The sequence below is a fragment of the Orcinus orca genome, chromosome 2 (genome assembly GCF_937001465.1).
Source record: "Orcinus orca chromosome 2, mOrcOrc1.1, whole genome shotgun sequence".
Lineage (NCBI taxonomy): Eukaryota > Metazoa > Chordata > Mammalia > Artiodactyla > Delphinidae > Orcinus > Orcinus orca.
The window spans coordinates 187,644,713-187,668,727 of record NC_064560.1 but is presented as its reverse complement, the minus strand read 5'-3'; the positions used below and the strand labels follow the sequence as shown (position 1 = coordinate 187,668,727).

The 24,015-nt window shown below is 43.0% G+C and overlaps 1 protein-coding gene across 7 annotated transcripts in view; it reads left to right on the top strand.

The window, feature by feature from the left end:
• The window catches only part of EFCAB11 (EF-hand calcium binding domain 11), a 585,886-nt gene that overhangs the window by 150,361 nt on the left and 411,510 nt on the right, over positions 1 to 24,015 (top strand). For 2 of the 7 annotated variants that reach the window (XM_049705648.1, XM_049705644.1), the window contains one exon: positions 3,579 to 3,771. The exons of 3 other annotated variants lie outside the window; for them this stretch is intronic. In XM_049705648.1, coding sequence (XP_049561605.1) covers positions 3,579 to 3,741 — 163 coding nt within the window. In that variant the 3' untranslated portion in view covers positions 3,742 to 3,771. 2 more of the 7 variants (XR_004480551.2, XM_033418549.2) reach the window with 2 other exon arrangements.

Sequence of the window (24,015 nt, the reverse complement as noted above, 5' to 3'; positions counted from 1 at the left end):
CTTCGGGGGGGAAAGGGGGGGCTAATTTTGCTGGGTATTTTGTATTATTTTATTTTATTCTTGAAAATTGATGAGACAGACATTAGCATCCTCTCTTATAAATGAGGAAACCACCTCAGAGAGTCTAAGTAACGCGGCTCGGGCCAGGTGGTGGCGATGGGTGGAGTGTCAGGGTGGAGAGCCAAACCTGCCAGCCTGATTAAGCATAAATAACTGCTATTCTGCTACATCACCTCCAGTGGGAAGATCATCTATGACACTGGTCCGTATTCTTTGGTCTCACTTTGTTTTTGATCCAGAATGAGTTTATCCAGATTCATTGGCCATCCCAGGTCAAGCTTCTATCACATGGTAGGTATTAAATACTAATTCCCATCTTACACATCACCAAGCTTAATCCAAATTACATTGGGTTATTAATCAAATCCACTTTCAAGAGACAAAGATTTGCCACCAGAGACAATATCTTTTAAAATGTGCTGCCAGCTCTAAAGGTGGTTTTCAAAGAGGATTTCTAGAAATGCTCTGAACAATGGAAGCATTTTTGAAATAGATGTGCATCCTCATTGGGCAACACTCACTTATGTGTGTAAATTCTAAACCGTAGTTTTCAACAGTCACGGTACTTGGGGTTCACGCTTCACTTACAGAATTGTAATTTAGGGTTAATAAAAACGGTTGCTTTCCTTTTTCTTGTAACTTTTGAGAAATCTGTTTAGAACTGCGGAATTAGACAGTTAAAACCCACACAAATGGAAATGTAATGGCATTAAGGATAGCAGCTCACAGAGTGATCTTTCTTACAAAACAAATTTAAATTGGCTTGGCCACGTGGATTCAAAAGTGGCTGAAAACAATTTAACATAATAAAATATGGAGTGTTCAATCTAAATTTCTCTTAGATTGCTAAATCGGTAAAATGCTCAGAAGTGTGAATCAAAAAGAGCATCACTCTAACTTCACAGAAAATGCAGATTAATTTATATGAAAACATAAACTGAAATCCAAATATACTCCTTATTTTATGATTTACTGATCCTTGGCGGGGGAAAAAACTTCAAAGGAGAACAAAGCAGTTAGGTTTGCTGTAGTATATTCATTAGGAAGAACAATTTCAATAATACTAAATTTTTACAAAAAAATTGACCAAGGGTCTGGAAGTACATCGCAAGTATTATAATAATAGTCACTGTAAAGTAGAAGCCAGGTTTGGTCATCTTCTTTGTTTTAAAGAAGGAAGCCAACCTTGACTTTAAATGATGTTTCTAAGGTTAAACATGGCAGAAATAGTGCTGAGTCAACTTCTCTACCAAGCATTCTCTACTGCTACTTATATTGGACTGCTTGTGGGATGAGGTTTATTCATTGTCTTTTTTTTTTTTTTTTTTTTTGCGGTACGCGGGCCTCTCACTGTTGTGGCCTCTCCCATTGCCGAGCACAGGCTCCGGACGCGCAGGCTCAGCGGCCATGGCTCACGGGCCCAGCTGCTCCGCGGCATGTGGGATTTTCCCAGAACAGGGCATGAACCCGCGTCCCCTGCATTGGCAGGCGGACTCTCAACCACTGCGCCACCAGGGAAGCCCATTGTCTTTCTTTTCTCCCCCTTTTTCCCTACCCTCCCTTCCTCCCTCCTTCCTTCGTTACTTTCTTCCTTCCTTTCCTCCCTCCCTCCCACCCTCCCTGCCTTTGTTTCTGCTATTCCTATCACAGCCATAGATAGAATTACATACACTGAGCCATCCAGGGTTCTATCTGACCTGCTTTTTAACTGATGTCCTTGTGTCAACAGATTCCACCACCCCCCCCAACTACAAATAGAAACCAAAATTCCAACATACTTCATGTATTTTATCAAATATGAAAACCTCTTGGCCATTATCTCTTCAAACACTTCTTTTCTGACATCCTTGAAGAGAATGTCCTCTCAGAATCCAGTTACACGTATGTTATGCCGCCGATGTGACCTGACGTCTCTCATTCTCTGTTCTCCTCCTCCCCCTCTCTTCCTCCCTCAGCTTAACTTTCAGTTCAGTAATTTCTACTCACTCACTGCTGGTGGGAATGCAAAGTGGCACAGCCACTTCCGAAGACAGTTTGACAGTTTCTTACAAAGCTAAGCATAGTCTTACCAAACGATCCAGCAGTCATGAACCTACATATTTACCCAACTGATTTGAAAACTTCTCTCCACAAAAAAATTTGCCCAAGATTATTAATAGCAGCTTTATTCATCATCACCCAAAGCTGGAAGCAGCCAAGATGTCCTTCAGGAGATGACTGTATAAACAAAATGTGATACAACCATACAATGGAATTATTATCCAGTGATTAAAAGAAATGAGCTGTTGACCCACAAAAACACATGGGTGAATCTTAAATGCATATTTCTAAGTGAAAGAAGCCAGTGTGAAAAGGCTACATTCTGTATGGTACCAATATGACGTTCTGGAAAAGGCAAAACTATAGTGATGACTAAAAGACCAGTGATTATCAAGGGTTTTTTGTGGTGGAGGAGGGTTGAATAGGTAAAGCACAGGGAATTTTTTTTTTTTTTTAGTGTGGTAAAATATGCAAGATGAGCCAGAAAGTGAGGAAGTGCTCAAAAAGCAAAACAAAACAAAATTTAAAAAAAAACAACTTACATTGGTAGGGGTGTATCAAAGGGACACAAGAACCAATAGAAAGAGCTCCAAGTGGCCAAAGCTGGAACAGTTTGAGTAACAAAATAAAGTGGTATTGGATTATAACTCAAAGTATAAAATAAATATCCATGAGTCCACACTGATTCAAATAAATGATTGAATAAATAAATGGCAGAGTTGAGACACATCTCCTTTGCAGAAGAATTCCAAATGATTTACGTAGGTACTCTGCCTTCAAAGAGGTGTAGCATAACTCTCCATTCCTTAAGTGTGGACTGCATAGAGTGACCTTCTTCCAACGAGTACTGTATGGAAGGGAGACATAGAGTAACAGTGGTGAAACCTGACAAACACTACTTGAGCCAGGTGATCAAGGTCAATATCAACAGTGATAAATCTTGTTGATACTAGGTACCCTTATGTATGTGATGAAAATGACCCTTAACCTCTCTGGCTTTCCTCCTCAAACCCCACAACCTCAGTCCCATCATGAGAAAAACAGCAGACAAATCCTAATTCAGAGACATTCTACAAAATACCTGACCAGCACTTCTCAAAACTGTCAAGGTCAAAAACAAGGAATGCCTGAGAAATGTCACAGCCAAGAGGAGCCTAAGGAGACATGACAGCTAAATGTAATGTGATAGCTGGGATGGGATCCTGGAAAAGGAAAAATACGTTAGATAAAAACCCTGGACAACTGAATAAAGCATGTGCTTTGGTTAATAGTAATGTCAAAATTGTTTCATTAATTATAACAAATATATGATACTAATGTAAAATGTTAATAATAGGTGAAACTGGGTGTGAGGTGTAGGGGAAATCTGTACTATCTTCACGATTTTTTTTGTAAATCTAAAACTGTTCTATTTTGGGTTTTGGTGGGTTTTTTTGTGGTACTTGGGCCTCTCACTGTTGTGGCCTCTCCCGTTGCAGAGCACAGGCTCCGGACGCGCAGGCTCAGCGGCCATGGCTCACGGGCCCAGCCGCTCCGCGGCATGTGGGATCTTCCCGGACCGGGCACGAACCCGTGTCCCCTGCATCGGCAGGCGGACTCTCAACCACTGCGCCACCAGGGAAGCCCCTAAAACTGTTCTAAAATAAAAGTTTATTTTAAAATTTTCAGGTATTACTGTATGATGGAAATTATATCCCTTGCCACTTTAAATGTATAATACAAGTCTAGATGTCAATTAAAAATATATAAAAGGGTTATATATAGCCTTTCAAAATAATGTTATAGGATACATTAGCAAAAACTGGAAAACCACCACTTAATGGCAACTTTATAGGACTCTGAACTCTCAACAGTGTCCCAGTGGGGTCAGGCTTTTGCCATAGGGAAGTACGCTCACAACCTGTTATACGGGTTGGTTTCTGACAAAGAAGAGACCTCATATATCTGCTTTTGAATTGCATTTGGAGAACCTCAAAAAAAAAACAAACAAACAAAAGTGCCTAGCTTTCCTATAATACTGCTTGCAATATACATTTCAAAGGAGGAAATCCCTTGGCCTTGGACCTATCGAAATGAAAGCCCTTTGAATGTCTTTTCAACTTCATAATTCCTACAGCACTGAGAAAACCCACAGGTATGGTTCCTAGATTCTCCCTGTGGCCAGTCTCAGAAGGCCTGTAAATATGTTAATATAGCCAAACTTGGAAACAACCCAAGTGTCCATCGATGGATGAGTGGATAAAGAAAATATGAAATATATCTGTATCTGTACCCATACAATGGAATATTATTCAGCCATAAAAAAAGAAGAAAAGCTGCCACTTGTGACGATATAGATGGATCTTGAGGGCACTATGCTAAGTGAAATAAATCTTACAGAGAAAGACAAATACTGTACTGATTTTCAGCCTTTTTTCTTTTCTAATACTTACATTTAAGACTGTAAGTGTCATCTAAGCCCTGCTTGAGCTGCATCTCACAAGTTTTGGTATGTCTTGTCTTCATTAATATTTTGTTCAAAATATTTTCTAATTTCTGTTGTACTTTCTTCTTTGACACATGGGCTGTACAGAAATGCGTTGTTAAATTTTCAAAGGATGTGGCATTTCTAGTTTTCGTTATTGATTTCTAGCTAATTCCACTGGTCAGAGGACTTATTTTTAATGTTTTCAAATCCTTGAATCAATTCTCTTTTAAGCCCTTCAGTTCTCCAGTGAACAAATACATCTTCCCATGTATTTAAATAAATTTTAAGTATAATTAAGTAGACTCTATAATCTGATGTCTTAAGTCTCTTGAATGTTTCAATAGTATTTGTAAACTCGAATTTCAACTCAAAATCGTAAGTCTAAACCAACTTGTATTTTAAAAAAATATATTTATTTATTAATTTTGGCTGTGTTGGGTCTTAGTTGCTGCATGTGGGATCTTTCGTTGCGGTGTGCGGGGTCTTTGTTGAGGCACACAGGCTTCTCTCCAGTTGTGGCGTGCAGGCTCTGGAGTGCGCGGGCTCAGTATTTGCGGTGCTCAGGCTCTCTAGTTGTGGCATGTGGGCTTAGTTGCCCCGCAGCATGTGGTATCTTAGTTCCCTGACCAGGGCTCGAACCCGTGTCCCCTGCATTGGAAGGCAGATTCTTAACCACTGGACCCACCAGGGAAGTCCCCCAACTTGTATTTTAAATTGGAATCACAAAGTGAATCTGTTAATCAGTCTAAAGCTGTGCTGTCTAAAGTCACCAGCACATGTGACTACTTAAATTTAATTTTAACTAATCAAAATTAAATAAAGTTAAAAATTCAGGGCTTCCCTGGTGGCGCAGTGGTTGAGAGTCCGCCTGCCGATGCAGGGGACACAGGTTCGTGCCCTGGTCCGGGAAGATCCCATATGCCTCAGAGCAGCTGGGCCCGTGAGCCATGGCCGCTGGGCCTGCGCATCCGGAGCCTGTGCTCCGCAACAGGAGAGGCCACAACAGTGAGAGGCCCGCGTACTGCAAAAAAAAAAAAAAAAAATTCAGTTCCTCACTGGATAGCCATATCCAGTAGCCATATTTCAAGTGTTCGACAACTACCTATGATTGGTGGCCGCCATGTTGAACCACGCCAAAGAGAACATTTCCATCATTGCACAGAGTTCTGTTGGACAGCACTCCCTAGACACTCCTGTTGGCTGCCCTGGGGCCCTGATCCTGGTCCAGTCAGGTGACAGAATCCTGTGGTGATTTATGCGAACATCATCCCACACAAGGGAGCTACTATGGGGACTCCTTAGAAAGGGATTAAGGGAGATAAAAACATTCTGAGGCAAACTCCTGCTCACCCTTCAAGGCCCCATGCCAACCTCACGTCCTGTGTGACAACTAACTCCTAACCCCTTAGGAGATGAGTCATACTTTCTTCTGGACCCACTCCCACAGCAGTCACTTCTGAGCTCTCCTCACATTGTAGTGTGGTCGGTACACTTCCAGTTCCGCCTCCAGCTTTGGACTATGAGCCTCCTGAAGCCAGGACCTTTTTTTTTTTTAAGAAGATGTTGGGGGTAGGAGTTTATTAATTAATTTATTTATTTTTGCTGTGTTGGGTCTTCGTTTCTGTGCGAGGGCTTTCTCTAGTTGTGGCAAGTGGGGGCCACTCTTCATCGCGGTGCGCGGGCCTCTCACTATCGTGGCCTCTCTTGTTGCGGAGAAGAGGCTCCAGACGCACAGGCTCAGTAGTTGTGGCTCACGGGCCTAGTTGCTGTGCGGCATGTGGGATCCTCCCAGACCAGGGCTTGAACCCGTGTCCCCTGCATTGGCAGGCAGATTCTCAACCACTGCGGCACCAGGGAAGCCCCCAGGACCATTTTTTATCTTTGTGTCTTTAGTGTCTGGCACCGTGCCTGTGCATGACAGGTTTGCATACGTTGATGAATGAGAGGGAAGTTTCTCTGAGAGGCAGAGCTAAGAATCCGAAGATGTGAATTCCCCTCTCCACTCAGTGTTTGAATTATGCTCCTTGGCAAGTCAAACGCTTTCCTTGGGCCTCAGTTTCCTCTTCCTCATCAATTTCAAGGAGGAGGTTGACTTAGATAAGATTGCTCATTGCCTGTTAGACGTAAATAAGTGTTATATGAACAAAGGGTGCCGTGGCCAGGGAAGCTGGGGAAATACTTGGTCAAAGATGACAAATGGGTGTTTTCTTACTGTAGGAGTTCACAGAAACTTTAAAATGTGGAAGTCCGTTATGGCACTCCAAGGAATGGGTACATTGCAGAGATTCTCAGACTTATTTGATGGACCATGTAATTCTGTGTTTGTGTATGTGTATGTGTGTGTGTGTGTGTGTGTGTGTGTGTGTGTGTGTGTGTGTGTTTATGTGCATGTGAGGATATAGAGAGAGCCGTCTTAAAGAACTAATGTTCCATGGATTATACTTTGGGAAATGATTGATTAGCTATCTCTAAGCGATCTTCCAGTTCGATGTTTTTATGTCTTATGAACATGCTGCCATCTTACCGTCCCTGGTACCTAACTTGACTAGTGGTGTGACTGTAAACTCATAAGCCACACACTTAACCTTCCACTCCCTCTGCCCCTGCTTCCTCATCTCCCCTTGCACCGCTGCCCCACCCAAGTGAAGACACTGAGCAACTCGACTTGAAACACCCGGAAGGAAAGGCCTGGGTGCACCCACTTAACTTCAGACCTCAGATAGTGAGGTCACATCAGAGCTGATCTAAGAGCAGCTGCCTTGAAAACTGAAGCATAAGACAGAATGATTTTATTTTAATTTAAATTGATTTTCTCAGCTCTATCATGTTTCTTTCATGATATCATGGAGGTAACTTTAATATATCTAATCTTAGCCATAACTTAATATACCAGGCTTTCATGCCCAGGAATTGTTAAAGCAGCTACAGATTATTAATGTTATGTTAATAAGAAAGCAATAATGAAATATTATACAGAGTTCCTATTCCATATATTAGTAATGAAGACCTTTTGTGTTTTTATGGACCTGATACTTTACACTGTGGTTGCCAAGAAGATTAGAAAATGTTTTTGCCTTCTCAGCAAAAAGACCCCAGATTAGGCTACGTGACTAGAAAATATTTGCAACAGGTAACAAAAATGGTCATGGGCATTGTGAGACAGGAGGCAATGAATTTATTTTAATCTGAGGTGCCAGGAATAGCAACATTCTTGTTGCTCAGGAGTGAAACAAACAGTTTATCAGCTGCCTTGGAAATACAAAGTAGAAAACAACAGTGTTACCACAAAGCTCAGCCCTGTGATAAATTGCCACACGACTGGAATTTACCAGCATTGATGGTAGAAACCAGTGTTTAGTATGTGCCTGCCATTGGCTGACACTGCTGTCAGCACTTCACATGCACTATCACAGATAATTCTTGTGGCAACTCTAAGACAGAGGCATCATCCTTATTGTCAAGATGGGGAATAAGCACAGAGGAGTGAAGGTCAGTGGCAGACCTGGGATTTGAACCTGCACAGCCTGTCTTCTGAGCCCGCCCTTATAACCACAACGCTGAGAATGGAGACCCCTGGCCTTTCAGGTCTGAGCTCCGGGTTAGGGGAGGCACTGCAGGCCTCTGGCCTATCCAGAAGAGCTTCACGTATTTCCACTAACGCACTCATTTGCCTGCACCTCCAAGGTTACCTCGGGTCTCACAGTGACCCCCTAGGCAGACTGTGATTTGGTATGGGCGTAGCAGGCCAGACAGATCTCCTATCACTCTGCGACTCTCCAATGGAGGTGACCACAGTCACACGCTCATCAGAAAGTCCACCTGGTTCTTCGTGGAGCCAGTATCACCTGAGGATTGGTGACTTGTAAACACGTACACACACACACACCCGACCTCTCCTTCTTCCCCACACCCACACACGTCCTCCAGCCCAGCGGTCAGCCCTGCACTGCCCTCAGTCGTGTGGTTCTCTCTGCACTCCCAACAATTTCTTGAAGGAGACAGGCCTCCTCTGTGCTCTGTTGGCCTTTGTTCCAAGAACATGGGCTGCGTGTTCATCCCCTCCTGTGCCCAGTCTTATACTCAGGTGGGTGAGACGCACCTGGGTGTGAGGCCCCCTCACATCATGAGGAGGAAGAGGTTGTGTAACCTGTGGATTCCAAGACCCCAAACTTTATGTCGCCATCTTGGCTTCTTCCTCCACCATCGTTGGGCTTTGGCCAGACACATAGAAATTCTGAAAAGCAAAATGCCGTTTTCTTCAATCACGTGATTTTTGAAAATGGGAGAAATAATACGACGTTGACTTAGCCAATGCCCTTTCTGTGCAGATACGAGGTTCATTGTAACTGTGATTTAAATACTAATTATATGCCAGTTTTAGTTTAAAGTTTTTTGTGTTTGTTCTTTTGCAGAAGCAGTCAGGGGAGTGACTAAAAGCTTATTCATTCCCAGGGTTTTTATTTTGGAAATGAACATGCTGGCACAATTTTAATTGGGTTTTAGTTGTTGTTGTTTTAATTCTCACAGTGATGGCTTGGCTATGTCTTTTGGGACTGCAGAGGGAAACTGGCATCTGGTGTTTGAGGATTCCAGGGATTTGCACCATATTTATGTGTAATAACTCTACAGTAAATAAACAGAATGAATAATTAAGTGAATAATGAGTTTCTCAGAAAAGAAGACTCCTCTTAAAACTGCAACAGAAATTCTCACATGTGTCCCACCCTCCCTCTTGTGTGGTGATTCCACGGTGCTCTCACTGTGTCATTGTCCCGTGGAAACCATCAAGGACATTTTCCAAGCGGAAATCAAGCATGCCGTTTGTATCATGGTTTGATACAAACAAGATATTTTCTTCCAATTGCAAGGATGCTGGATTTATGTCTCTTAGAATTATCTTTTTTTTTTACCCTAGAGTTATTTGCCTCTTTAAAAATAAAATCCATGAGATTAAATTTCACTGAACAGTGTTGCTCTGAGGGAGTAAAAACTTGAAATTCCAGGAATTTGCTGTATCTAGTGAAATTACATAAATGCATGTTAATACTCATATTAGCCAGGACAAGGTGCCCTTGCTTCCAGACACAGCCCAGACCCAAAGTGAATCTTTCCAAAGGTAAAACCACTGTGTAATTACTGTTTCTTCTCCATGTGTGTTCATCCACTCACTCATATGTTTTTACTTGTCTGTTCATTCATTCATGCCCCAAGTATTTACTGAGCACCTACTATATGCCAGGCACTGTGCCAGGCTCTGGCGATACCATGGTGGGCAAAACCAGACCCAGTTCCTGTCCCTACAGAGCTTGCATTCTTATCAGAGAGATAGCAATCAAATAATGAAATGAAAGTTAAGTTGCAACTAATTTTGACAACTAACTTTAACTATGACAGTTTCTATGAAAGAAAGGGTTAGTCTGCTCAGGCTGCCATAACAAAATACTGCAAACCGGGTGGCTTAAAAAGCAGGGATTTATTGCCTCACAATTCTGGAGACTAGAAGTCCAAGATCAAGGTTTTAGCAGATTTAGTTTCATCTGAGGCCTCTGTCCTTGGCTTGCAGATGGCAGACTTCTCATCATGTCCTCACATGGTCTTTCCTCTGTGTGCGTGCATGTCTGTGTCCAAATCTCCTCTTCTTACAAGGACAGCAGTCGGATTGGATTAGGGTCTACCGTAACAGCCTCATTTTAACTTAATCACCTCTTTAAAGGCCCTATCTCCAAACAGTCACATCCTGAGTACTGGGAGTTAGAGCTTCAACATATGAATTTTGGGGGACACGATTCAGCCATAACAGAGAGTAATCTGGTTCAGATGGAGATGTTAATGGGGAAGGGTCAGATATTAATGGATACCCAAGCAGGGACATAGTGTGGGCTTGCTGAGGATTAAATGGGAATCTAAAGGATGATTAAGAGCTAACTAAACACAGTGGAGGGGAAGGGCATTCCAGGAAGAGGGAAGGGCACTGCCAAGCCTCCCAGTGGGAGGGGCGTGGCAGGAAGCAGAGACCAAGGAGGAGGCAACCATGGTGGCTGAGGAGCTGTGAGACACGGCATGGGGCTAGGATGACACTGACATTGTCAGTGGGGACAGCCAGGCCATGCAGGGCCCTCTAAACCAGGGCAGGGAATTTTGTCTTTTTCTCGAGAGCAATGGGAGACCATCGGAGGTTTTTAGTGAGGGCAGAGGTGGAATGACCAGATTTGCCTTTGGAAATTATCAGTCTGGCTGCAGGTGGACAACGGATGTGCGGGGTTCTGGAGTGCTTTCTGGAAGAGTGTTGGATATAGGAGAATGCTGCAGACATCCAAGTAATAAGTGAAAGTGGCTTGTATTCAGGAGGTGGGGTGGGATCAGAAAGAAACAAGTGGATCTGATAGATCCATGGGGACAGTGGGTTAAATTTGGTGGCACTGGATGGCAAGAGTGGATATGCTGGGCACTGGGTGAGGGAGAAGGTGACAAGGCTGTCTCCTTAACTGGAGATGTCTGCCTTCTGTAACTGGGTTACTTAGGTTGCAAGTCAGTGGGATGGAGAGCATCAGAAGAGGCTCATGTTAGAATTGACTTTTGATCATATTGACATCAGTAGACACCAAAGGCCCCATGGGTCCCCAGCACAGACACCTCTTTCCCCTGCACATGCTGTTCTGCCTTGAACACTCTTTCCTGCTTATGCCTCACCACCCACCCACCCTTCACGGCTCAACCCAAGGGTCAACTTGCTCAGCAGCAAGGCCTTCCTGAATTCCTCAGACTGGGCTACATGTCCCTTTTATATACTCTTGTAACGCCTGTACTTTTTCTTCAAAGCAGTTGTTAATGGTTAAAATTACATAATTATGTGTTTAAATTCTGTTTCTCCCACTAGAACATAAAGCTTGTGAAGGTCAAGAGCATTTCTGCCTAATTAGTGCAGCAGAGTGGTAGCTCTAGAGCCAGACCCTCTGGGTTCAAATCTCGTCTCCCCTACTTCCTAGTGATGTGATCTTGGACAGCGTGTTTCATCTCGCTGCACCTGAGTTGCTTTGAATGTTAAGTGTGGAATATGATGGTACATCCTTCATAGAAGCGGATGATGGATGATTAAATGAGTTAATTAGCATAAAGTGTTAATAACAGTGTTTGACATAGAGTAAGTACTCAGTAAATGTTAGCTTTTATTATTGTTCATCACTGTACCCCTAAGTATTTGATGGACAGATGATCAGATAGATGGCTATAGACCGATGCATGGGTGGATTGAAGAATGGAAGGACAGGTAAGGTGGAAAAGCAAGGAAGCTCAAATGGGTATTGTGGAAGAGGGACTGGCCCATACTTCAAGACATAGTTAAATTCCAAGATATTGGGTCCCACTAAGTTAAACTTCTCCTATATGGTTACTTTCAGGCAGGGCCTTAAAGAATCTCCATCAATACCTAAATAGACATTTCTCCAAAGAAGACATACAAATGGTCAATAGGCACATGAAAAGATGCTCAACATCGCTAATTATTAGAAAAATGCAAATCAAATCTACAAGGTACCACCTCACACTGGTCAGAATAGCCATCATTTAGAAGTCTACAGGGGGGCTTCCCTGGTGGCGCAGTGGTTGAGAGTCTGCCTGCCGATGCAGGGGACACGGGTTCATGCCCTGGTCCGGGAAGATCCCACATGCCGCGGAGTGGCTGGGCCCGTGAGCCATGGCCGCTGAGCCTGCGCGTCTGGAGCCTGTGCTCTGCAGCGGGAGAGGCCACAACAGTGAGCGGCCCACGTACCACAAAAAAAAAAAAGTCTACAAATAACAAATGCTGGAGAGGGTGTGGAGGAAAGGGCACCCTCCTACACTATTGGTGGGAATGTAAACTGGTGCAGCCACTATGGAAAACAGTATGGAGATTCCTCAAAAAACTAAAAATAGAGTTGCCATATGATCCAGCAATTTCAACCCTGGGCATATATCCAGACCAAACTATATCTCAAAAAGATACATGCACCCCAATGTTCATAGCAGCACTATTCACAATAACCAAGACATGGAAACAACCCAAGTGCCCATCAACAGATGAATGGATAAAGAAGATGTGGTACATATATACAATGGAATACTACTCAGCCATAAAAAAGAATGGAATAATGCCATTTGCAGCAACATGGATGGACGTAGAGATTATCATACTAAGTGAAGTAAGTCAGAAAAAGAACAAATACCATATGATATCACATATGTGGAGTCTAAACTATGAAATTATCTACAAAACAGAAAGAGACTCCAGACGTAGAGAACAGACTTGTGGTTGCCAAGGAAGGGTGAGGGGGGGATGGAGTGGGAGTTTGGGATTAGCAGAGGTAAACTATTATATATATGTATAACTGAATCACTTTGCTGTATACCAGAAACTAACACAACACTGTAAATCAACTATCCTTTAATAAAATACATTAAAAAATTAAATTAAAAAAAAGAATGTCCATCAGGCCTTATTCAGTGATAAACCTAAGTATTTGTTTCTTGATTTCAACAGAGGAAAAAAAAATCACCACAACCCAACTATCCCCTCCTTAATTAAATGAACAGTACATTTCCTAACTTAACTGTAAAATTTTTTTAAGGTATAATAACTAAGTTTAATGTGATTTTAACGCTAAATTGATTCATTGATTTATTCATTCTTATGTTCCTCCCTCAGACACATATGGGATTGCTACCACGTGTCAGATGCTGTGCTAGGTACGGGTGGTTACCAAGTCACATAAGCTATTGTCCCTATTCTCAAGGAGCCTAAGACTCCTAATAAACTTTATAAAGAGATTTCAAATAAATATTTATACTCAATATACCTGATCAAAACAAAGCAAATACAGCAGCAGAAGCTGTTTTATAAACAGGGGGCCACAGATGATGAAGGATCATCCTCAGTATATTGTTCACCCCAGCTCAGCTCTGGCTTCAGTAATGAAGCCTCCAGCAGAGGCTGCTCAGTCCCAGCTGGAAGGTATTTGCATTGCTGTCACTCTATTTATGACAGCAACTCATGTCTGGTATTTTTCTTTTTGCCCAGAGGATTCTCTTTCTGTAATTTATTACAGAATTCAAGGCGATTTCATTAGGAGGAAATGTGCCATATCATCATTATAACAACTCTCCCTATTTTTGTTCAATTTTGAAACTGACAATCTAAAGACTATTTTTAGCTCAGTCATGTGTGATTATTTGTTTCCTTATTATGAGAACTTTTTTCCGTCGGACTAGTTAACATGAATTTTATGCTCACATATTATGTCACATGCTCCAATTCAATTTATTTTAAAGCAGATTCTTTGGGGGAAAACTGTAAAACTAATTTGAATTGATTCTTTAGAGATTCCATTTTAAATGAAGTGCTATAAAATTGGCAGACAAAGTGAAAAAATGGAATTGAATTCTCTTCTTCAGCTACTTATTGGATTCAGAAATCTTTTTGACAGTGCCAAGGGTTTTGATATAATGTTTTACGCAATTTTCCTAACATTTATCTCAAACTCCACTGCCTTTATTTTGGTTGTTCGACTCAAAATGATTTCCTGATATTTCCATAGATAAAAGCAGAGTTCTTGCTAAAGGAAATATTTGGTGCTCTGATACAAACTTCTTACCATCTACAGTGGTGCCCGTCTATAAAACATCTGCTGTAAAGCGGGTATTTTAATTCCAGAGTGAATACTGAACATTTGTGGACAAACTTTCTGAGAGACGTGTGGAATAAAACTGCATCTCCAACTTCCTCCAATTTGGCCCCAATTTATATTTCTGCCTTTCATATTTGATGGATTTACAGCTTGAGGATAGCGTGAGAATAATGGGCAAGATGCCTGATGGCTTAATTTCCTGTCCTCCACAGCCCGAGAGGAGACCATTGTTCGTCAGGGCAGGGGGCTCTGTGCTAATCAGAAACAGCCGTCACTGGTGGGGAAAGGGACCCCAGGATTGGTCCATCTGATTGCACTAGATGATTTATATCCGATTATTAACAATCTAATGGAAAATACATAGCAAACACATGTCTACAATTTCACCTTGAGACACACGTGTTTTCCTTGATGTGCTTTTAAAAGGGAGTTTTATTTCACACTTATCTTTTGCCCCGAATTCCCTAAATCGCATCCGTCATTTCTATTGGTCCAGCTAGTGGGCTAAGAGGCAGACTCATGGAGGGCCCTCGCCCAATTTTGCTCTGCTCCCATTGACTGCAGCCTCAAGTACTTGGAGTTCCTCCCCTAAAGTCAGGCTGGTCTTGAAAGAAGCAAATCACTGCTGCATGTGTTTTTGTTCTGATTACAAAGAAGATAATTGTGGGAAGTGAGAGCACCTGTTAGGCTCCGGGGGAAGAAGCAGGCCCAGGGCCAACTCCTCTATCAAAGACACAATGCTTAGGGCTCCCCCTTCCTTGCAGGGGCCCACAAAAGCTCTAATTTTAGTTAAAATGAGTATAAAAATGAATATCTAATAATAAATCCAGCCTACATAGTATTTGTTTTTATACCAAAATAGCCTTTGCATATCATCTCTTATTTTTTTATAGAGGAAGGGGCACATGACCGTCATAATGCAGCCCTGAGCGGAACAGCCCTGAGGAACACAAGATAAGGGACTGACTGTGGGTTAGACTGTGACCGTGGGAGCTGGCGGCGAGGTCTCAAGGAGTCTCTGAGTCATACGCCTCTGCGTGTGAAAGTGGGCCTGAAGTTGCTGTAGGTCACAAGGCCGGAAATTGGGAAGGAAACATGGATATGACGACAGTGGTCTCAACCCGGGGTGATTTGCCCCCCAGGAGACATTCAGCAAAGCCTAGAGACAGTTTGGGTTCCCACAACTGCCATGAGTGTCTCTACCAGCATCTAGCGGGTAGAGGCCAGGGATACTGCTGAACACCCCACAATGCACAGGACAGCCCCACACAACAAAGAATCATCTGGCTTAAAACAGCCTCAGTGCTGAGGCTGAGAAACCTCAAGGTTAAGGTAAAGAAAGGCTGGGACCTGCGAGGCCGGCTGGAGCCCATGTTTGTCTCCCACAGTGTCCAAGCTCCATGCAGGGTGACCCACGGAAGCTGCTGGCGTCCTGTGCTGTGCAGCGACGCTTGCAGTTGGCCGAGGACTTGGAAAATATGAAAGAGGAGGTTGGGCATTGGCTGAGAGGCTGCAGGCCGCTGCCCCCTGCAACAGGTGAGCAGCAGAAGAGCTGCGGCCCGCGAGCTGCGGCAATGCGGGGTGCCCTGCACCGACCTTCAGAGTGTAACGGCTGCTGCTTCACCGCCACCTTCTGGACCTCATGCTCACTTCTCTCGTGGCCAAGCCCGGCGCGGAGCCACATGGGGAGCGGCACGCTAGGAAATGTGGTTCCCGCTTAGCGCAGTTGCCCTGGTAACACACCTCCGCGGTGGACCACGTGGAGCTCCGCTCACCAGCACTTTTCACTTAGGATGTGGCTTTTCCCCACCTCACTCCCAACCTTGAATGCACTTCAAGGAGACTTGGCATTTCAACTGTTTTAATCTGCAAGCAGCTGGTGTGCTTTAGACGGAGAGTTGTGCATCCACATCTGTTCTTTCCTTCAGGAATAGAGTCATGGCTGGACACACAGCTGCCTGGATGGACTACACGTCCCAGAGGCCCCTGCAGCTGTAGCTGTGACATTAAGTACTGACCATAGGGCTCTGAGGGAGGCAGTTGTGCCAGCTCCCGAGCCGGGCCTTCAGACACTGGCTGTGCACTCCTCCGTGTGCTCTACCCATTTCCAGCTGGAACCCAGAGGTGGGGGCAGTCAGCTTCAGCCGCGTAAGGACAAGAGCAGAGCAGCAAGACGGAAAGCTTCTGGAGGCTTTGTGGTCCAGAGAATCTTTAAGCATCCCTTTTTCTTGAGTTCTGAGTGAACAGATTAGTCACTTAGCTTGCAGATGATAAGAGTCAACTCAAATCCACTGAAGCAGCAAAACGAATATATTTGCTCACGTAATTGGGAAGTCTGGGGTAAGAATTTCAGGCATAGCTGGATCTAGGGGTTCAAACGATGTCATTAGGGCTCTCCATCTCTCAGTCTGGGCTTTCTGCAGAAGGCCAGGGAAGATGGCCTTCAGAAATTCCAGGCTTAAAATCTCCTTATAGCTCATGACCCAGCACAAGACAGGAGCTTCTCTCTTCCAACATATATTTTTAATTACGCAGAACAAGTGCTGGATGGTCCTGCTGGGATCACAGGCTCACCCCTGAACTCATTGCTCTGAAACCCAGAAGGAGATTGGAATGAATCTGTAAAATCACTCCCTGCAACAGGCTACTTGAGAAGTTAACCAACATCACCAGGAGCGAAGACAGTGCCGAAGAGGGGGTAAAGTCAGGAAATATAAGTTGGGGTTCAGAAGATGGAAAATCATGCTCACTGGGGGGAATTTGGAAAGGCTTCACAGCAGAGGTGGGATTTGAACTGGGCCTTGAAAGACTTAGAGCTTAAAAATGCATAAAGAAGAAATTACTGTACTTTCTTTTCTGGCCATTTTCAAAGGCTCAGGCAAGCTCAGTAGCACTGTGGGATGGAAAGGACCCTGTTGTTTTTCTCTCCTCTGCCATTGGTTCGGGATGAGAAGTGCTTCCCTCTGAGCACTGAATCCTTCCAGAGGCTGACAAACATGGGGAAGAGTCTGGTTGCCAGGACACACATCTCCAGCCCAGGCACTCTCATGTGAACCAAGAAGAAACGTCGTGCTTCTCTGTAACCTGAAGAAAGGATGGTGAGTGTAATTGGCAGTTCCCTTAATCAGTCCAGAAAGACTTGTTATATAAATAAATGATTCAGATATGAAGTGACTTGCCATAGGAAACAGGCATTTCTCCTTTTCATTTCTCATATTCCTGGAACGCCGCCTTTTACGTTTGCAGCGGAATAGGCTTGTGATTTTACTGCACACTTATTATTTCCGAAACTATCTAGTGTTAGGATTTTACAGATACATTCTTATGCAGTTTCAAATAGCTTAGTGATTTTCCAATTAATCAGGCGACCAGAGCCTGTGGCTCATTTCTTTAGGACAGGGGTCAGTTATCTGGGATGGAGATGCCCCTCTGGCCAACTGGGGTGCTCTTGGCTGGCTTCAGGAGTGTGGCAGCTGACTGGACCTTAAAAGGTGGTGATTGTGGCAGTGATGATGGTGATGATGATGATGATAGAACCATTGACCATACAGGCGATGCAGCCAGGATATGAATACCACTCTCCCCTGTTCTAAGGAGACTGCCAGACTGTCTTTCCTAGAGAATCGAGGTACCTTTAGTTTGTTTGATGGCTGCAAGGGCATCCAGGTATTTATCATTTCCTAGTTGTTTGATGATGAAATGATTTCTTTAGGTACAAAGCTCTTTTCATTGATTGTACCTTCATGCAGGGAGTGGAGATGTAGCCATATTTGCTTTAAGCTTAGCCCCTCTGGATCAGTTTGTCCTTAGAGCACCTTGGAAGCAGTTCAGAAGCTCAGCGTCTGTTATCTGTCCCCTTAGGGGGCAGGGGCCACAGCACTCCTGTGGGACTTCAGTGAGTCCTAAAGGGTTCCTGATTTCAGGTGGGTGGAGCCACATAACCAGTTTAACTTAACTGCATTGATTTGACTGGTGGGGTGGATCATATTAGTCCTCAATCATTTGCTCACCCTTTCAATCCCCGCCCATTGCCACGTGACTTGCAGTGTCTCTTATGGTTGGAGCATACTTCTCCACCCCCTTGATATTGGGCTTGGTGCCATGACTTGCTTTGTCATGGGCAAAATGAAATGCGAGCAGGAGAGATTGAGTGACAGGTAAGGGTAGAGGTTATAGCAGACTTCACTCTTACTTTTGATCATTTGTTCCTCTCTGTCTGCCATTAGAAAGGCATAACCCCAATAGGCACTGCTCTTTCAGCCCAAGTTCTCACATGGAATGAGAGTGAGAAATACATATTTGTTGTTGTAAGCCCCTGAAATGTTAGGGTTGTTTGTTACAACAACATAACCAAATGAAAGCTGACTGATACAAATGGTCATTTATTGTCCTACACAGTTCAATGAAAAATTGTCCAACTAGATATATGTGTATATGTGTATCTATATAGTTGAACTATTTTATATAGTATCGGTAGATACATGGATATAGACTGAGGTTGTGACAGGTCTATCCAAGAAAAATTAAGTCTAAGAAAACTAATGAACTACAGTCAGATTAAACCAACTATAACAAGAAGCATATGAAACTTGTAAGAGCTATAAATATAATGGTATTGGAGAGAGAGCACTGCAATCAGGCGTTCGTGGACATTGTTAACTGGGGTATAAATTAGTATAACAGTGCTGGAGACGCATTCAGATGTAGTACTGGTCATAATAATAGATGACATTTATAGAATGCTTTTATGTGCAAGGCACTACTGTTTGAAGTCTTACTAACCTTACTTTAATTAATGAAATTGGTTTACATGTACTAGCTCGCTTAATCCTCATAACAACCTTGTCAGGAGAGGTATTATTATTAAACAATATATTTTAAAAGGCTTAAAAATTTGAGCACAGATGTGTGCTCTTTGACCCACATGTGGGAATTTATCCTAAGGAAATAATTAAAGGTGGGGTATAACGTTTTAATGTAAGAATGTTGATGGCAGCATGGTTTATAATTATGAAACTAGGAAGCAATGTAAATATCCAAAAGATGGGGATCTTTTAAATAAATTGAGCCATTTAAAAGTGATATAAAAATGTAGCGTGGACAAGAAAGGACCTTTATATTAAGTAAACGCTGTAGCTTGTAATAGTGCAGTCCTGTGTTGTCTGGTACAGTCGCCGAGAGCCACATAAGCACTTGAAATGTGACTAGTCTGAATTGAGATGTGCTGTAAGTAAAGGCTTAGTATGGAAAAAAAGGATATAGAATATCTCATTAACAATTTTTACATTGACTGCAATGTTGAAATGATAATATTTTGGACATGCTATTCAAATTTATTTCACCTGCCTCTTCGTACATTTTAAATATTTATTTACTTTTATTTTTAAAAAGAACAATTGTATATGTTTAAGGTATACAACATAATGTTTTGACACATAAACAGAGTGAAACGATTACTACAGTCAAGCTAATTAACGTATCCATCTCCTCACATAATTTCTTTGTGTGATGAAAATACAAATCTATTCTCTTGACAAATTTCCAGTACACAGTACAGCATTATTAACTATAGTCACCATACTGTACATTAGATCTCTAACTTCATTCATCCTACACAACTGCAACTTTGTACCCGCTCACCGACATCTCCCCATTTCCCCCATCTCCCCACCCTTGGTAACTACCGTTGTACTCCCTGCATCTATGTATTCGACTTCTTTTAGATTCTGCATATAAATAAGTTTGTGCAGTATTTTTCTTTTGGGGTCTGGATTATTTCACTTAGCAAAATGTCTTCCAGGTTCATCCATGTTGTTGTAAATGGCAAGGTCTCATTTTTTTAAGGCTGGATAATAGTCCATTACCTATATATACTACAATTTCTTTATCCATTCATCTGTCAATGGACATTTGGATTGCTTCCATATTTTAGCTATCGTGAATAATGCTGCAATGAATGTGAGAGCACAGATATCTCCTTGAAGTACCAATGATTTCATTTCCTATTATATAAGTTTAGAAGAGGGATTGCTGGATCATATGGTAGTTCTATTTTTAACTTTTTGAGGAACCTCCCTACTGTTTTCCATAGTGGCTGCATCAATTTCATGCCCACTAACAGGGCACAAGGTTTCCCTTTTCTCCATACCCTCACCAACACTTACGTTTTCTTTTTCATTATAGTTATCCTAACAGGTGTGAGGTGATACCTCATTGTGGTTTTGATTTGCATTTCCCTGTTGGTTAACGTTGAGCACATTTTCATGTCCCTGTTGGTCATTTTTATGTCTTCTTTGGAAAAATGTCTATTCAGATCCTTGGTCCATTTTTTAGTCAGGTTGTTTCTTTTGCTATTGAGTTGTCTTTGTACTTTAAAAAACTCTGGATACCAGAAAAACTTAAAATTTCATGTGTGGTTCACATCTATTTTAGGCTTTGCAGTCCACACAGTCCCTGTAACAACTACGCAGCTGCTGTTTAAGGCAAAAGCCTCCAGAGAAAACATGTAAATGGATGGACGTCTTGTGTTCCAATAAAAGTTTATTTCTAAAATCAGGCAGCTAACCAGCAGGGGCTTTAATCTGCCGAACCCTGGTCCAGACCAGTGTCCCTTAACCTTGGCCCTCTTGACCTTTGGGGCTAGACAGTCAGTTGCTGTGGGGCTGTCTTGTGCGTTGTAGGATGTGTAGCAGCATCCTTGGCCTCTACCCTAGATGCCAGTAGCACCACTTGCCTCAGTTTTGACAACTGAAATGTCTCCAGACGTTGCCAAATGTCCTCTGAGAGGAGGACAAAAACCTCCCTGATGGAGAACCATTGGTCTAGCCTATATGATTTTATTTTCATGGAAACAAAAATTGTATGCATGTCTGGGTGTTCTGGAAGGATACACACCCAAGGTGGTGGGATTACACTTTGCCCCATCTCTTTGCTTTTCTGTGTTTTCTAAATTAAGCATATGTTACTTATTTAATATGTAAACACACACACACACATGCACACGTGTGCGCACACACACACACACACACACTTGTGTAGAAAAAGAAAACAAAGATGACAAAGAGAAAATAAAATGACAGAAAGAAATCCACGTGTAGGAAAGAAAGAGCAGGTAGAGGGAGAATGAAACCTTGTCCCCAAAGGACAAGTTCTCCACCTGGTCAGGCCTTCGAGTACCACCCAAGATGTGACATCCACGCCATGGATGTGTGTGGGCTGATAGACCAATCTCCGAGTTGACGGTTTGGAAAGATGAATCTGCCACATGGAGTAGGCAGGCATTTGCGTGGGGCAGTGTAAGTATTTACCAAAGAGAAACAGACTTGATTTTGATTTACACGTGACACCTCCTCGGATTTAAGGCATACTGGGACCTCCACAGCTGGAACCTCGAAGGGGAAGGAGAAACAAGGGATTAGACAACATATCAGAACAAAACAGAAAGCTGACTCTGTACAGCTACTTCCCACAAAGGCCCGGGTAGTAGCATTTTAGCAACTAAAAATCAGTGCCTATCTACTGATATTTAAAATTCAGTAATCATAATCACAATCATAGGTAATATTTGCTTTGTGCTTACCATGTGCTAGGCAGTGTGCCAGCAGATCTTCGTGGTTGTCTCTTTTAATTTTCCATAAAATTTTTCCAAGCTCCGCGTGGTACCTGCTGTTCTTATGACAGTTTTACAGATGTGGAAACTGAGGGTCAGAGACAGTAAGTTATTGGCCCAAGTCACCCAGCTGGCAAGAGGTGGGACAGAGACTGTGGTGCGTGTTCTCTGAGCTGAGAGGCCCCTCCCCTCTCAAAGCTGGTGATCTAAGCTCCAAGCCTGCACGTTTTCCCTTGGGATTCAAGTTCTCATTTTGAATGAAAAAAATATGGATTCCCTCAGAATTTCGTTTTTACCAGATCAGTCTTTGTGGGGAGGAGAAGATTTTGTTCACCCTCATCATTGGTGGGAAGCTGAGAAGCAGGTCAAGTTCAAGTACAATTTGAACAATTTAATGGGGAGGTGGGGGGAGGTGAGGCAATGGTCCAGGCAGGAAGTGATACTGAAAGTCCCATCCATGGCCTGGTACTGGGATGTGGGTATATCTTTTCCATCCAAAGAGGACCCTGATGGGATCTAATGGGGGATCCCTTTCATCCAAAGAGGGCCCTGGCCTATGTCTGGAGAGATGGAGGGCACGGCAGAGAGAGGGACCAGACTCCTGAGGGAGGGCATTGGCAGTATCTAGACAGGGCACCATCATGGGGGAGGAGTTCAGGTCCACACCCATCCCATCTCCCCACCCCCACTCCGCCTCCGGTCAGGGTCTCTAGGTACAGGTATAATAGGAGGAAGAACTGAAGTTAGAGATAGAGTGCTCTTCTCCTCAAGCAAATTCAGAGTCACAACCATCATTACCACGTCCTCAACTTGCTCCCCCATTCCAATCCCTTTAAACATCTTCAGCACCTCACTGTCCTCCCTTCCTGTCTCTGATGAAGCTTAGTTCCTGTTCCCATCCCTTGATGTCCTGGATCCCAGCCCCTCCTGCCTCTCCTGAAACTGAATCCCACCCCTCATCCCATCTCCTGCCTAGAAAACAACCCCCTCCCACAATAACCCAATATCCCCGTAAGAAATTAACCTTCTTGTTTGTTTGTTTATATTTGTTGTTTATTATATTATTGTTTGTTTATGTATGAGAGAAAAGTAGGATTGTAGGTTCAGTTCCTCAGAAAACAGACTTTGAGACAGATATTTATTGGGGAGCACTTGTGGGAACAACACCTGTAGGAGAGTGAAGGAAGGATTGGACAGTAAAAGAAGTTGAAGTTCAAAGCAGTTGCAAAAGAGGCCTCAGCCCATCCCATGGGGAACTCTGAACGTGGGATGGCCCTTCAGAAATGTCTTGAATTGAGGCAAGGGGCTGAGTGCCTTAGTCCTTTGGACGTCTTGGCAACACATCACAGCATCCACTACAAGTGCACTGAAGGATTTTGGCTGATGGTGGTGAGACTCTTGGGGTGGCTGAGTGACTACCTTCAGATACTTAATCTCTGAGACCCAGAACCTGAATTTTCTTTATGTGTCCATAGATAATTGGCATCTCCGTGACAAGGTCACACTAACTAAATTCAGACAAGACTAATGAATACACAGCAAATTGATTTGTTTACAATGAGACCATCCTTTTGCAGTGATCAAAATATTTGTGTTCTTTATCTCTAACACCCCTTTTCCCAGGTTCAAGTTGAAACAGGAAGTAATTGGGCTCCGAGAAATCTCTCTGTAAGAAGAAAAATTGAAGGCATTCAATTATTCTTCTTCCAGAGATGGGATGAGTAAGATGCCAGAAATGTTTGTGACATGACGAAGACAGAATATGTTTCTTTTCTCAACAAGAAAAAAGAGAAGTCTAGGAAAAGAGATACAAGAAAAGCATGATCCAAGAAGAGGCAAACTAAAATGAACCATGATTTTGAGTCATTGATGGAGTGTAATAAAAGAGAATCAGAACAAGCTACTGGGAACACTCTCCCTAAGTCACCCAAGAGTTGTGGCATTGGACCCAAAAAGAAGAAATGTGGTGCTGACACAGTCCTTGGCTCTTCAGGGAACAGAATCTACCTACTCAAAATAATTTTGTTTTTTAATTTATTTTTGGCTGCATTGGGTCTTTGTTGCTGCGCGCGGGCTTTCTCTAGTTGCGGCGAGCGGGGGCTACTCTTCGTTGCGCTGCGTGGCTTCTCTTGTTGTGGAGCATGGGCTCTAGGCGCGCGGGCTTCAGTAGTTGTGCAACG